The sequence below is a fragment of the Crassostrea angulata genome, chromosome 1 (assembly GCF_025612915.1).
Source record: "Crassostrea angulata isolate pt1a10 chromosome 1, ASM2561291v2, whole genome shotgun sequence".
NCBI classification, from domain to species: domain Eukaryota; kingdom Metazoa; phylum Mollusca; class Bivalvia; order Ostreida; family Ostreidae; genus Magallana; species Magallana angulata.
In genome coordinates this window covers 391,161-404,850 of record NC_069111.1, presented here as the reverse complement: position 1 = coordinate 404,850, position 13,690 = coordinate 391,161, and the positions used below count along the sequence as shown (strand labels likewise).

General features: G+C 32.1%; 2 protein-coding genes across 2 annotated transcripts; both read right to left on the bottom strand.

The window, feature by feature from the left end:
• Nucleotides 1-22: 22 nt before the first annotated feature.
• Nucleotides 23-13,431, bottom strand: LOC128173560 (uncharacterized). The gene is made up of 4 exons (XM_052839266.1): nucleotides 13,190-13,431; nucleotides 5,658-5,740; nucleotides 861-933; nucleotides 23-430 (listed from the first exon to the last, which is right to left on the bottom strand). Exons 2-4 carry the CDS (start codon nucleotides 5,725-5,727, stop codon nucleotides 271-273), a joined length of 303 nt encoding a protein of 100 aa, XP_052695226.1. The 5' UTR covers nucleotides 5,728-5,740; nucleotides 13,190-13,431; the 3' UTR covers nucleotides 23-270.
• On the bottom strand, nucleotides 7,438-10,239 carry LOC128173523 (uncharacterized). Its single transcript, XM_052839230.1, has 2 exons — nucleotides 7,699-10,239; nucleotides 7,438-7,532 (listed from the first exon to the last, which is right to left on the bottom strand). The coding sequence occupies exon 1, from the start codon at nucleotides 9,526-9,528 to the stop codon at nucleotides 8,131-8,133; it is 1,398 nt and encodes a 465-aa protein (XP_052695190.1). The 5' UTR covers nucleotides 9,529-10,239; the 3' UTR covers nucleotides 7,438-7,532; nucleotides 7,699-8,130.
• Nucleotides 13,432-13,690: the final 259 nt, after the last annotated feature.

Here is a 13,690-nt window from a genome sequence, read left to right as displayed (position 1 = left end):
TGAGCAGTCATAAACACAGCTATTCATATTTGTTTTTGATTTGAGCGTTTTTATTGCAAATTTTTTATACAATGGGATTAGGAAGCACAAATTCTTAAAACTTCTTCGACCTCTCCCTAAAATTTCTTTTGAAAGCACACACACATTAAAAATATACATAAGCACGCTGGCTAAGCCACTGTTAAAGTTAAATCTCATAGATAACCTCGATGTATCACAAATGGAACACAATAATATCGCATCCGGCTAAAGCAACAGTCTCTCTGCACTCTACACGTCATCGTCTTCTGGTGTGACGTCATTAGACGGTTCTGTAGAGGAGAGAGTCGATGATAACCGTTCCAGATCTGTTCTACTCCTCTCCAATCTTCGACTTTCTAGATTTCGCCATCTTTGATTAAGCTCTCTCATTTTCTTGGCCGACTTTAATCTGAAAAAGAGGGTTTAAATAATTCAGAAATTATGTATCTCATTTACAGGTAAAGTTCCAACTACTATCTGGTACAAGTGATATAATTGATTATGTTATTAGATGCCATCAGGCTAAATTTTACATTATTGACAGATAATTGATATTATGTTATTAAATGTCGCCAGGTTTAATTCAAACCATCGACGATCTATTAATATTGTATAAAATATATCTCAATTGAACGGTTTATAAAATGAATTAATAATCGGCATAATCATTATGAGCTCAATTGTATTCATCTTCATAATCGGTAGCAAGATATGCTGTATTGATTAATGCACAGTTTCATAAGTCAATGATTCCTGGTATTTCTGTTATTCCGTATTGACACGAGAGAACAACACAGCTATTTATGTTTATGATAAATATATCAACATCGTGGTCTGACCTCCGATCCCGTGACGTCACTTCCCGTATCTGTGTTTCCGATTTCTTTTTCTGGAAAAATTCGCTCCATTTTTAAGGTCTTCCGTTTCCAACGGAAGACCTTATTGTTTTCGTACTGTTTCTTATTATTAAGGTCTTCCGTTTCCAGCGGAAGACCTTATTGTTTTCGTACTGTTTCTTATTATTATTATTATTTTTTTTTTCCAAATTTTGTGCACGAGAGTTCTCGAAATCTATTCGACCGATCTCAACCATTTTTTCACAGATTGTTGGGCGTGATCTAAACTTCATACATTTTTCTTAATTTTTTCGTAGTCACTTCCGGTTCCGAATTGTCGGCCATTTTGTAATTTTTGACGACCCATTTTGTGCAGCTATAAACTCGGAAACCATAAGAGATATGAATATGAAATTTTCAGGATAGGTAGACTATAGTTTGAAGTTGTGCAGCATGTAGTTGTTTAATGCCTGTTGCGCCATTTCTTGGAGCTCGCCTGGGCACGAAAATTGGGCACGAATTTTCATTCAAAATTTTCACACGTTTTGATTTATATCTTTTTATCAGTTGATATTTTGTTTAGACATATATAACAAAAGTGGTAGAGAATCAAAAGTTCTTTCCAACAAAATCAATAAAAAGGGGCTGGCCCCTTTATTCAGGGGCCAAGGCACTCTTAAACTCTATTACAAATAACTTAAAAACGATAAAGATTTTGAAATGCAATATAGAAGCAAAGTTGTTGATCGTACCAATATCTATTAGAAAAAATTATTGCCACGCCCATTTATTACGTAATTAGGGATTTTTAGGGGCCAAAGTACTTAAACTTTGACGCAATATAACTAGAGAAGTAGACATTTTTTGTTAGACATGATAGAAGAGAAAATGTTTAAATTTATGATTTAAATTGATTCCACTTATCAAAACACGAATTCCTGTCCCCATTAAGGATCTAGAGGGCTGGCCCCTAAAATATTCATACATTTGTATCTCAAAAATGATCAACAATTTTAGATGGGTGTAAGAACAAAAATTGTTAGTATTCTTAAGACCTTTTCAAAGAAATCAAGAAAAAGGGGCTGGCCCCCCTTTTTTTTGGGGGGGGGGGCAAGAAACTCGTAAAGTATATTACAAATTACATAAAAACGATTAAGATTTCGTAATGCATTATAAAAGCAAAGTTGTTAATTGTACCAATATCTATCTGGAAAACTCATTGCAACACCCATTTATTACGTAATTAGGGATTTGTATACATTATCTGAAAGTGTGTGTGTGTGTGTGTGGGGGGGGGGTTATTCTAAAATTATATCGATTATTCATGGTATGATTAAAAACAGAAATCGGTAGGAAGACCTACTCGTTACTCGTAACGAGATCGTATCTAGTTATTATTATTATTATTATTTTTTTCCACGAATTTTGTGCACGCGATTTCTCGAGAACTATTCGGCTGATTTCGACCATTTTTTCTCAGATGATTGCTTGTGGTCATAATTCTAGAAGCTTTTTTAAATTTTGAAATCGGCACTTTCGGTTCCGATTTACGGCCGATTTTGTCGGATTTTACGACTAATTTTGTGCAGACATAAACTCAGAGACTATCAGAGATAGGAATATGAAATTTTCAGGATAGGTAGACCATAGGTTGAAATTGTGCACAATGTAGTTTTTTGGCGCCAGTGGCGCCATTTCTATGAGCTCGCCTAGGCTCGAAAATTGGGTACGAATTTCGAATCAAATTTTTCATATGTTTTGAACTGTATCTTTTAATGAGTTGATATTTTGTTAAGACATATATAACAAAAGTGGTAGAGAATCAAAAGTTCTTTCCAACAAAATCATGAAATAGGGGCTGGCCCCTTAAATTAGGGGCCAAGACACTCATAAACTCTATTACAAATAACCTAAAAACGATAAAGATTTTGTAATGCATTATAGAAGCAAAGTTGTTGATCGTACCAATATCTATTAGAAAAAATCCTTGCCACGCCCATTTATTACGTAATTAGGGATTTTTAGGGGCCAAAGTACTTAAACTTTGACGAAAAATAACTAGAGAAGTAAACATGTTTTGTTAGACATCATAGAAGAGAAAATGTTTGAATAAATGATTTAAATTAACTCCATTTATCAAAACACGAATTTCTGTCCCCATTAAGGATCTTGAGGGCTGGCCCCTAAAATATTCAATCATTTGTATCTAAAAAATGATCAACAATTTTACATGGGTGTAAGAACCAAAAATATTTGTATTCTTAAGACCTTTTCAAACAAATCAAGAAAAAGGGGCTGGCCCCTTTATTTAGGGGCCAAGGCACTCGTAAACTCTATTACAAGTAACTTAAAAACGATAAAGATTTTGTAATGCATTATAGAAGCAAAGTTGTTGATCGTACCAATATGTATTTGAAGAAATCATTGCCACGCCCATTTATTACGTAATTAGGGATTTTTAGGGGCCAAAGTACTTTGACGAAAAATAACTAGAGAAGTATACATATTTTGTTAAACATCATAGAAGAGAAATTGTTTGAAAAAATGATTTAAATTGATTCCACTTATCGAAACATGAATTTCTGTCCCCGTTAAGGATTTAGAGGGCTGGCCCCTAAAATATTCAATCATTTGTATCTCAAAAGTGATCAACAATTTTTGATGGATGTAAGAACAAAAAATGTTAGTATTCATGAGACCTTTCGTATAAAATCAAGAAAAAGGGGCTGGCCCCTTAAATTAGGGGCTAATAGACTCCTAAACTCTATTACTCATACCTTAAAAATGATCAAGATTTTGTAATGCATTATAGAAGCAAAGTTGTTGATAGCAGCAATATCTGTTTGTAAAACTCATTTCCAAACCCATTGATGACGTAATTAGAGATTTTAGGGGACTAAAATCTTAAATCTTTAATGTGCTGTATGTTAAGAAGCAAACCTCTTTGTTAAGCATTTTAAAGGATATTGACAATCGTATACATTATCTAAAAGGAGGTGGTTGAGGGAGAATTCTGAAATTTCATTGATATTTTAATCAAATCGTTTAAAAAATTGAACGGAAGACCTACTCGTTACTCGTAACGAGATCGTATCTAGTTATTATTATTTTTTTCCAAATTTTGTGCACGCGATTTCTCGGAATCTATCCGACCGATCTCAACCATTTTTTCACAGATGTTAGGGCGTGATCTAACCTTAATACATTTTTCTTAATTTTTGCGTAGTCACTTCCGGTACCGAATTGTCGGCCATTTTGTATTTTTTGACGACCCATTTTGTGCAGCTATAAACTCGGAAACCATAAGAGATATGAATATCAAATTTTCAGGATAGGTAGACGATAGTTTGGAGTTGTGCAGCATGTAGTTGTTTAATGCCTGTGGTGCCATTTCTTGGAGCTCGCCTGGGCACGAAAATTGGGTACGAATTTTCATTCAAAATTTTCACACGTTTTGATTTATATTTTTTTATCAGTTGATATTATGTTAAGACATATATAACAAAAGAGGTAAAAAATCAAAAGTTCTTTCCAACAAAATCAAAAATAAGGGGCTGGCCCCTTTATTAAGGGGCCAAAACACTCGTAAACTCTATTACAAATAACTTAAAAACGATAAAGATTTTGTAATGTATTATAGAAGCAAAGTTGTTGATCGTACCAATATCTATTAGGAAAAATTATTACCACGCCCATTTATTACGTAATTAGGGATTTTTAGGGGCCAAAATACTTAAACTTCGACGCAACATAACTAGAGAAGTAGAAATATTTTGTTAGACATCATAGAATAAAAAATGTTTGAATTAATAATTTAAATTGATTCCACTTATCAAAACACGAATTTCTGTCCCCATTAAGGATCTAGAGGGCTGGCCCTTAAAATATTCAAACATTTGTATCTCAAAAATGATCAACAATTTTAAATACGTGTAAGAACAAAAATTGTTAGTATTTTTAAGACCTTTTCAAAGAAATCAAGAAAAAGGGGCTGGCCCCTTTAATCAGGGGCCAGGGCACTCTTAAACTCTATTACAAATAACTTAAAAACGATAAAGATTTTGTAATGCTTTATAGAAGCAAAGTTGTTGATCGTACCAATATCTATTTGAAAAAATCATTGCCACGCCCATTTATTACGTAATTAGGGATTTTTAGGGGCCAAAGTACTTAAACTTTGACGAAAAATAACTAGATAAGTATACATATTTTGTTAGACATCATAGAAGAGAAAATGTTTGAAAAAATGATTTAAATTGATTCCACTTATCAAAACCGAATTTCTATCCCCATTAAGGATCTAGAGGGCTGGCCCCTAAAATATTCAATCATTTGTATCTCAAAAGTGATCAACAATTTTAGATGGGTGTAAGAAAAAAAATGTTAGTATTCATGAGACCTTTCGTAATAAATCAAGAAAAAGGGGCTGGCCCCTTAAATTAGGGGCCAATAGACTCCTAAACTCTATTACGCATACCTTAAAAATGATCAAGATTTTGTAATGCATTATAGAAGCAAAGTTGTTGATAGCAGCAATATCTGTTTGTAAAACTCATTTCCAAACCCATTGATGGCGTAATTATAGATTTTAGGGGACTAAAATCTTAAATCTTTAATGTGCTGTATGTTAAAAAGCAAAACTCTTTGTTAAGCATTTTAAAGGATATAGACAATCGTATACATTATCTAAAAGGAGGTGGTTGAGGGAGAATTCTGAAATTTCATTAATATTTTAATCGAATCGTTTAAAAAATTGAACGGAAGACCTACTCGTTACTCGTAACGAGATCGTATCTAGTTGCTCCTCTTGTTGCTCCTTCGGAGAGAGGAGATCTTCATCTTCAACAAGAATATTAGGAACTCGGGCCATACCTTCAGAATGGCTGAAACGGAGAATAGATTATTGATAAGCATGTTTCCTTGAATTTTTTTGGATAAACCTAAATATACTAGGAATCCGTTGATATATATTCAATATACATACCACCTTAATAATTAAAAATTATTTAAATCTTTTAAACCACTTCCTATTGTATATTATCTAACATAATCATTCATCGCAATTCTTACAAACTAATTTTAAAAATATGACATGTTAATCATATCTCATTAGTACATTTTGAGCAAATTGTTTCGATTTTTGGGAGTCCTCTCCTATGCAGTTACTCTGGCAAACCGAAACTGAAACAGTGTTTGGACCTAAGCACAAGTCATCACCGCTGACAAGAGTTAGTTCTTGAAAATAATCGATAAATTCGATGTAATGTACGCTGAAACATTTTTTAAAAAGGAAACTTATTTATAAATACCTAATAAATTGTCAGATCTTAAATAGTACGAACAATTTTGAAGTTGTTTGCAGTCTTATGTATTCCTACGCCAGAGTTCAATATAGTCTCGTTCAACCATCGGCTGTACATCTCCGACAAGCAGAAGGTCAGTCTATATTTAGAGGTTGCATCATCAAGCTACCACGTGACCTGGTATCTCTTAACGGAGACATCCGAGCATCTGGCTGAACGAGACTAGAGTTCATTATTGGTTGGATCCCATACACTTTTTGAAATATTTCGAATACCGATACATAGTTTGATGAAATCAATTCAATTTTTATATATAACACAACATGATTCATAAGAGGTTTTCTCGAAATTCTTATCAGAAAAGTCCGAGAATCCATATTATAAAAATGTGCGTAATTCAAATAAAGATTATAATCTACTTGCCAAGCAAAATAACATATCGTTGATTTTAAGATAAATAATAATCGATAAAATCAACTCCAGTCAGTACTTCAGTACTTTGATTTATATTTATTTGTGTTTGTTAAAACGGTATTTTACTACATGTAAAATTTGCAGACTTTTAGAATGACTACTGAGCTAAAAGATTTTTTTTTAATATAATTGTTATTGGAATTGTGTTTTATTAAAGTCTAAAATACATATTACTAGAACAAAATGTTAGCAATGTGGCTCCATTCATGTCATTTCTATTGTATCCGTTGTGTTGTAATTATTGTCGTTGATATAAATTCAGAAGCATTGGTGGAGCCCGTAGATTTTTCAAACATTGTCTAAATATGAATAGTATGAAAGTTCATTTTCGAGCAAACAAATATATAATTATAATTTTTTTTTTAAATTGTGCTTTAAATGTTTGTGTAAAAGTATTTTATTATATCAGCGTTTAAGACGTGCTATCTTGAGTTAGAACTTTTAAAATGATCTAATTTTTAGGTTCGTCATGGCCATTGTTAGACTGTATTGGTCTCCTTTGGAAGAAGAGCTCTGTATAAAAATATATGAAAATACTTAAATTGAAAAGAAATAGTTTATAGCTTAATATATCACATTTCAAAAATAATGTAGATTTAATGTGTAGCTTGTTGACGATCCAGTCTCCTGAGTGATTTATAAGACAAATCTCAATAAATATGTTATGACTGTAGTGGTGTACTTTTGTGTCTTTTATTTGATCTGTAATATTTTAAGTATAGCAGATATCAAAATTAGTTGTAATATTTTGTTTACACACATGTATGCACTATCTGTTTTTTTTTTTGTTTTTTTTTTTTTTTTGTTTTTTTTTTTTTTTATGTATATATTTATTTCATAACATGCAAAAGAGATTTTGAGGCAAAACCTCCACAGAGGCCCTCTAACTATTCCTCACCTGGGGTGCCAGGGGCCCCCTGGATCGGAAGTTTGTTATATACAAAACATTTTTAAATATAATCATAAATTGAAAAAGTTTACATTCTTATATTGATATATGAGACATAACATACAAAAGAGATTTTGAGGCAAAACTCCACAGAGGCCCTATAACTATTCCTCACCTGGGGTGCCAGGGGCCCCCTGGAACGGAATTTTGTTATATACAAAACATTTTTTATATGTAATCATAAATTGATAAAGTTTACATTCTTATATTGGTATCTGAGTCAAAAGTAGATAAAACTGAGAAATAAGAATATACACTGTACGTGTCTATAAATATATGCATATAATGCCTTTTTAAGCATACGTATGCGTAGTTATATAAATATTCTGATATATAATTATGTTATATAGTTCAAAATATAAATATGCAGTATAGTAAGGTATAACAAAGCAAGTGCAAAGTAGCAAAATATAATGTATTAATACATGAGCCACTCTCTTTCAACCGGAGGTAGCATCCCAACACATCTCCAGAGTCTCTATAAAGCTACCCCCGGACTGAATTACCTACATGGTGGCTGATCTACCATGTAGTGAGTTTTGTACAATTATAGCTTTAAATATAATTTTTTAAAGAAGATTCCATCACAGGTCTTACGCATATATTTTAAAACATTTGAGTAGATCAAAACAGAATCTTTTACCGCATAAAACAAAGATTGTTCTGTTTCTTCAGTGTTCTCAAGTCGACAGTACATTTTATGTTTATATATTTTATATGAAATAAAAGAGAAAAGTAGGTTGTACACTTTGATTGTGTTGTTTTGTGATGAGTAAAAACCTATAATCACATGTTTCCACTGAACTTGAAAAGTTACAAAATCACTGATTGCATTCCATATTTTCTGAACATTTTTACAATCAAAAATTAGATGTCTTATATTCTCTGTGTCATTTTGACACACTTTACATTTTTTATTTACTTGACTATTCCATTTGCTTAAATACAAGTTATTACATAAAATGTTATTAAGAAGTTTATAATTAAATTCTGCTATTTTTTTATCTTCCATTGATTTTATTTTATTGAAATAGATACGTTCCCAATCTGACTTCGAGCTAATTTGGAACTCGTTACTTAATTTTTGCTGTGAACATGAGATTTGAAATTTCTTATTTTTTAGTATGGAATAAAAAAAATTGGTGTTCTGTTTTTCTGGAATCAATTTATCAATCTCTAGATGAATGTAATTTTTCTTTGAAAAATCAAAGTTTTTTTCATATTTCCTAAATACTTTTTGTAGTATGGTATATTCACAAAGCCAATTACTTTTGTTATGTATAACAGTTGCAAAATCATCTAAGGATTTTAGTTCTCCATTTGTATTGAAAAGGTGTTTTGTAAATAAAATTCCACTTTTTATCCAATTTTTAAAACAAACAGTTTTGCCCTTGTAAGTAAAAGAGCTATTAGACCAAATAGGTTGCTTCAAAAATGATTCTGTAGTTTTAAATTCAGGTCTCGTTTTGCAAATATTAAAACACGAAAAAATTTCTTTGTAGAATTGGGGCATTTTTTGAACAATATCGAATTTCTTAATTGATATTTCTGATGTGATAGAGATAAAGCGAATGTCTATGTTTAGTTCTTTGAAAAAGCTGTTTACAAAGTCGTTTATAGCATGTTTAGTTTCTAATAATCTTGGTACCCATGCAGCTTTTAAAGCTTTTAATTTTGATTCAATATCTATTAAACCTATTCCTCCGTCTTTTATATCCCCTATCACAGTATTTCTCTTTATTCTATCATGGTTGTTCCATAGAAATTTAAAAATTAATCTATTTATATTTTTTATATAGTTTTCTTCCGGTAATTCTAGTATTGTGGATAAATATATTAATTTCGGGACTGCTAGAGTATTTATTATAGAGCATTTACCAAAAAGTGTTAATTTTCTTTTCTTCCAAGATTCAAATAGTTTTTCTATGTCATGATAGACTTTCATTCAATTTTGTGTATAACATTCTGTTTTGTCGTGGCCTAGGTATATGTCTAGGCATTTTACGTGCTTTGAGACATTAATTCCGCTTATGGTTTCGTATTGATCTTTTAAAGTACCCAAAAGTATACATTCCGTTTTGTTTAAATTAATTTTTGACCCAGCATGTTTACCGAAGACCTCGATTGTATCAATTGCATGTGCCAAAGATTCAATATTTTTAAGTGTTAGCGTCATGTCATCTGCATGTTGTATATTTTTAATTTCTTTATCTGAATTTCTGTGTTTAAACCCCTGAATATTTACATTATTCTTAATTTTTGCCGATAGGATTTCCGCTACAAAAAGATATAGAATCGCGGATATTGGACACCCTTGCCTGATTCCTCTTTTCATCTGGCATGTTTTTGACATCCAACCATTATTTTTTAATCGAAAGAGTGGGTTTTTATACAATATTTTTATCCAGTTTATGAAGCATTTCCCAAAATTGAATTTTTCTAGGGTTTTAAACAGAAAATTCCATTCAACCGAATCAAAGGCTTTTTCAAAATCTAGAAATAAGAGTATCCCTTCCTGATTGTTATTTTCGCAATATTCAAAAATGTCTAAAATCAATCTTGCATTTATACCTATAAATCTACCTTGAATATACGCTGTTTGTTCATTGCTGATGTATTTGTCTATGATATTTTTTAAGCGTCGAGCGAAGATAAAAGCGATTATCTTATAGTCCATATTTGTTAAGCTGATTGGCCTGTAATTTTTTAACAAACGTTTACTTCCCTTTTTATGTATAAGTGAAATAACTGAGAGTTTTTGTGTGTAGCTCATTACGTCATTTATGTATGTTTCTTTCATCATACCATAGAATATGGTAGATAAATCTTTCCAAAAACTTTGATAAAATTCATTTGGTATTCCGTCTAGGCCCGGGGATTTATTTGATTTTAGATTCATCACTGCATCTTTACATTCTTCAAGTGTTGGAAAACTATCACAATTTTTTTTATCGTTTTCTGTTAAGTGTTTTATTTCACAATCATCTAGATATGAATTTATTTCGTTATCGGGTATTGAGTTAGAATTGTATAACTTTTCATAAAATCTGCACATTTCTCCTAAAATATCACTGGTGAAAGAGCAAATTTCTTTTTTTTCTGTTTCGATTTCATTTATCACATTGTTTGATTGATGTTTTTTTTCTAGTCCTAAAAAAAATGGTGTTTTTTTCACCCTCTTGGATCCATTTAGCACGAGATCGAATTTTTGCACCGTTTGCTTTTTTATCGATAAGGTAACTTAATTGAGTTTCCAATTCTCGTTTTCTATTCATATTTATTAGGTGATGAGGTAGAAGTTCGATTTCTGATATTTCTTTTTCAATATTCAAAATACTTTGTTTCAGTGTTTTCTGACGGTTTTTCGAATAATTTATTGAAAAATCTTTGACCCTTTCTTTAAGCGTTTCCCATTTTTCAACACATGATTTTTGTAATTTTTCTGTATCTCTTATTATTTGAATAATATTCTTTTTAAAATCATCTTCATTTAAAATTGAAACATTCATTTTCCAGTATCCTTTTCCTCGTTGGTTATTATAAATATTAAGTTCAAATTTAAGCGCTCTGTGATCTGACATCCTTGTACCGTTGCTATGGGTACCAGGGATTTTTCTAATTAAGATGTTTCTAAATTGATTTAGCAGGTCATTATTTACAAAAACAAAATCTATTCTACTTCTTGGTGTATCAGATGCATCGCACCATGTAAATCCATTTAAATCTTTGTGTTTGTCAAACCATAAATCGGTAATGTCTAAAATTTGTAAACATTCTTTGAGAATTTTAGTACTGTTATCATTCATGTTATTCATGTTGCAGTTAAAGTCTCCACAAAGGATAACATGAGACTCATATAATTTATGAATGTTGATATAGGTCTTCAATCTTTTAAAAAAATCTATTCTACTCGATTCTTTGTTTGGAGCATAAACATTAACCAAAGTAATGTTTTGTTCATTAATCTTGACATTGACAAGTAGTTTTCTACCATCTACTGATCTATGAATATCTATAATTTCTACATGTGTGTTTTTTTTAAATAAAATTGAAACTCCTCTGCTAAAATTGGAATCTGAAAATGCATGAATTGATTTTCCTGACCAATTACAATTGTACTGGAATTCGTTTTTTTCAATGTAGTGTGTTTCTTGTAAAAAACATATGTCTATATTTGTGTCTGATATCCAGCTATAAAGTTTTTCTCTTTTTTCTTTTAAATTTAAACCTCGAGCGTTAACCGAAATTATTTTTAGTGCACACATTTTGATTAGTTCACATAATATTGCATATATATGGTAATAAAAGAAACATAATTAGGCAAACAAACAAGAGGTATCATTGGTATTGCTACTGTGAGTCTTTGGGGTAGTATGATCGATCTATCCGGAGTTTGGCGCCTTTTTTGCGCTGGTTTTTCGAGAACTAGCATTTTTATAATCCTGTATCATCTGTGACACATCCATCTGACCTGACTCTTTCCCCTTTGATCTCGAAGCTGATGCGGACCTATCTGTTTAGGGTTTTGAGACAATACAATATTGTAACAAGCTTTATAAACTAACGATGAATTACATGTATATGCTTTCAGGATTTCTTTCATTGTAAATGTCATGCAGCCAACCCATGGTTCACGAATTTAAATGCCCTTTCAGGCACGTTGCATCGTTTTTAAAAATGTGTGTGAGGTGATGGGGAGGCAGACTCATAAAAAAAATCTTGAACAAAACAAATGGGGGGGGGGGGTAGGGGGAGGGGAACTGCCAAAAATAATAGAAATCCTAATCCGGAAGGGGAGATGTATTACACCTATAACTTTGATTTTCCTGTTCATTTTCTTGTATTTACTTTAATTTTTCTCTCGGTCTCAAAAAAGGGCCCAACTGTTTGATAATTCACTTTTTTATATGTAGATTTAAGAAACATTATTTGCAACGACAAGTTGCTGAGCCCCCCCCCCCCCCCCCTCCCATCCCCGGCCCCCACTGATGCTATGTGTCTGCCTTTGACAACTTTCAACACTTGGTCATCACATCCATTAGGGTACCGTATGTCCTGATTAACCTTTCTGCTCATTACTCATTAAAGATGTATACAGCGCAAATAAATCAATGGATCACTATTCATTTTGTACTCGTTACTAATCAATATGCACTTCCGGTCAGCTTACTGTGGTCATTGTCAATTGGTGACCGTCATCTGTTAATATTTGAACAATTGTTTCTCAGAAACTACTCCAGTGTTTTCGACCATATTTGGTGTGTAACATCTGCGGGTGGAGGGAAACATAGATTATCCCTTCCTTCCTTGTTATAAAAGTTAGACGAGCTTACCTTTGGTCGTACTCCCACTATATATTCCTATTGTAAATGTGAGACTGAGATCTAAAGTGAGCTCGTCTAACTATAATTATGACCCCGGAGCCTGATCTACAGCTGGATATCCGTCCAAGATAGAATGAATTCATAAAATATTATAACAACGAAACCATATTTCACCTTTGGGTTTTTCTAAATTACCCTCTCTCTCTCTCTCTCTCTCTCTCTCTCTCTCTCTCTCTCTCTCTCTCTCTCTCTCTCTCTCTCTCTCTCTGTGTAGGAACTCACCTGTTTTATGATCATTTCAAGATCCCCTTGCCTCTGTTCTCGTTACAATGTTCATTGAAATTCCACCAAATGGCTGAAAATGTCAACAACGTCAGGTTTAAGTCTCCTCTTGTGATATTTAGTTCTGTTAAAAACACGTATATTTAAATCCCACTGTAGGTAAAAAACACAAGGCTATTTTGTCGGTGATTGTGCTGGTCCTTCCATTGGTAAGAAGATTCAATCAGGCGGACAACGGCCTCTGATTGATTATCGATTATTGGTCCCCGTTAATCTTACCAAAGAGTCCCGATGGAACAGGCTCTTTTGATCCATGCCCGTAATTTGTCTACAAGGTCTATCTAATCAGTCAGATATCAATTAAAACTCATCAAAACGGCCTCTGTATATTAAATTTTTAATATGTTAAGACTTTCATTTTAAAACTGCTAAAATTTATATATATATTTTCAATTAATTGTGCTGGTGTCTTGTATGTATCGAATCTATCTCTTACATTTT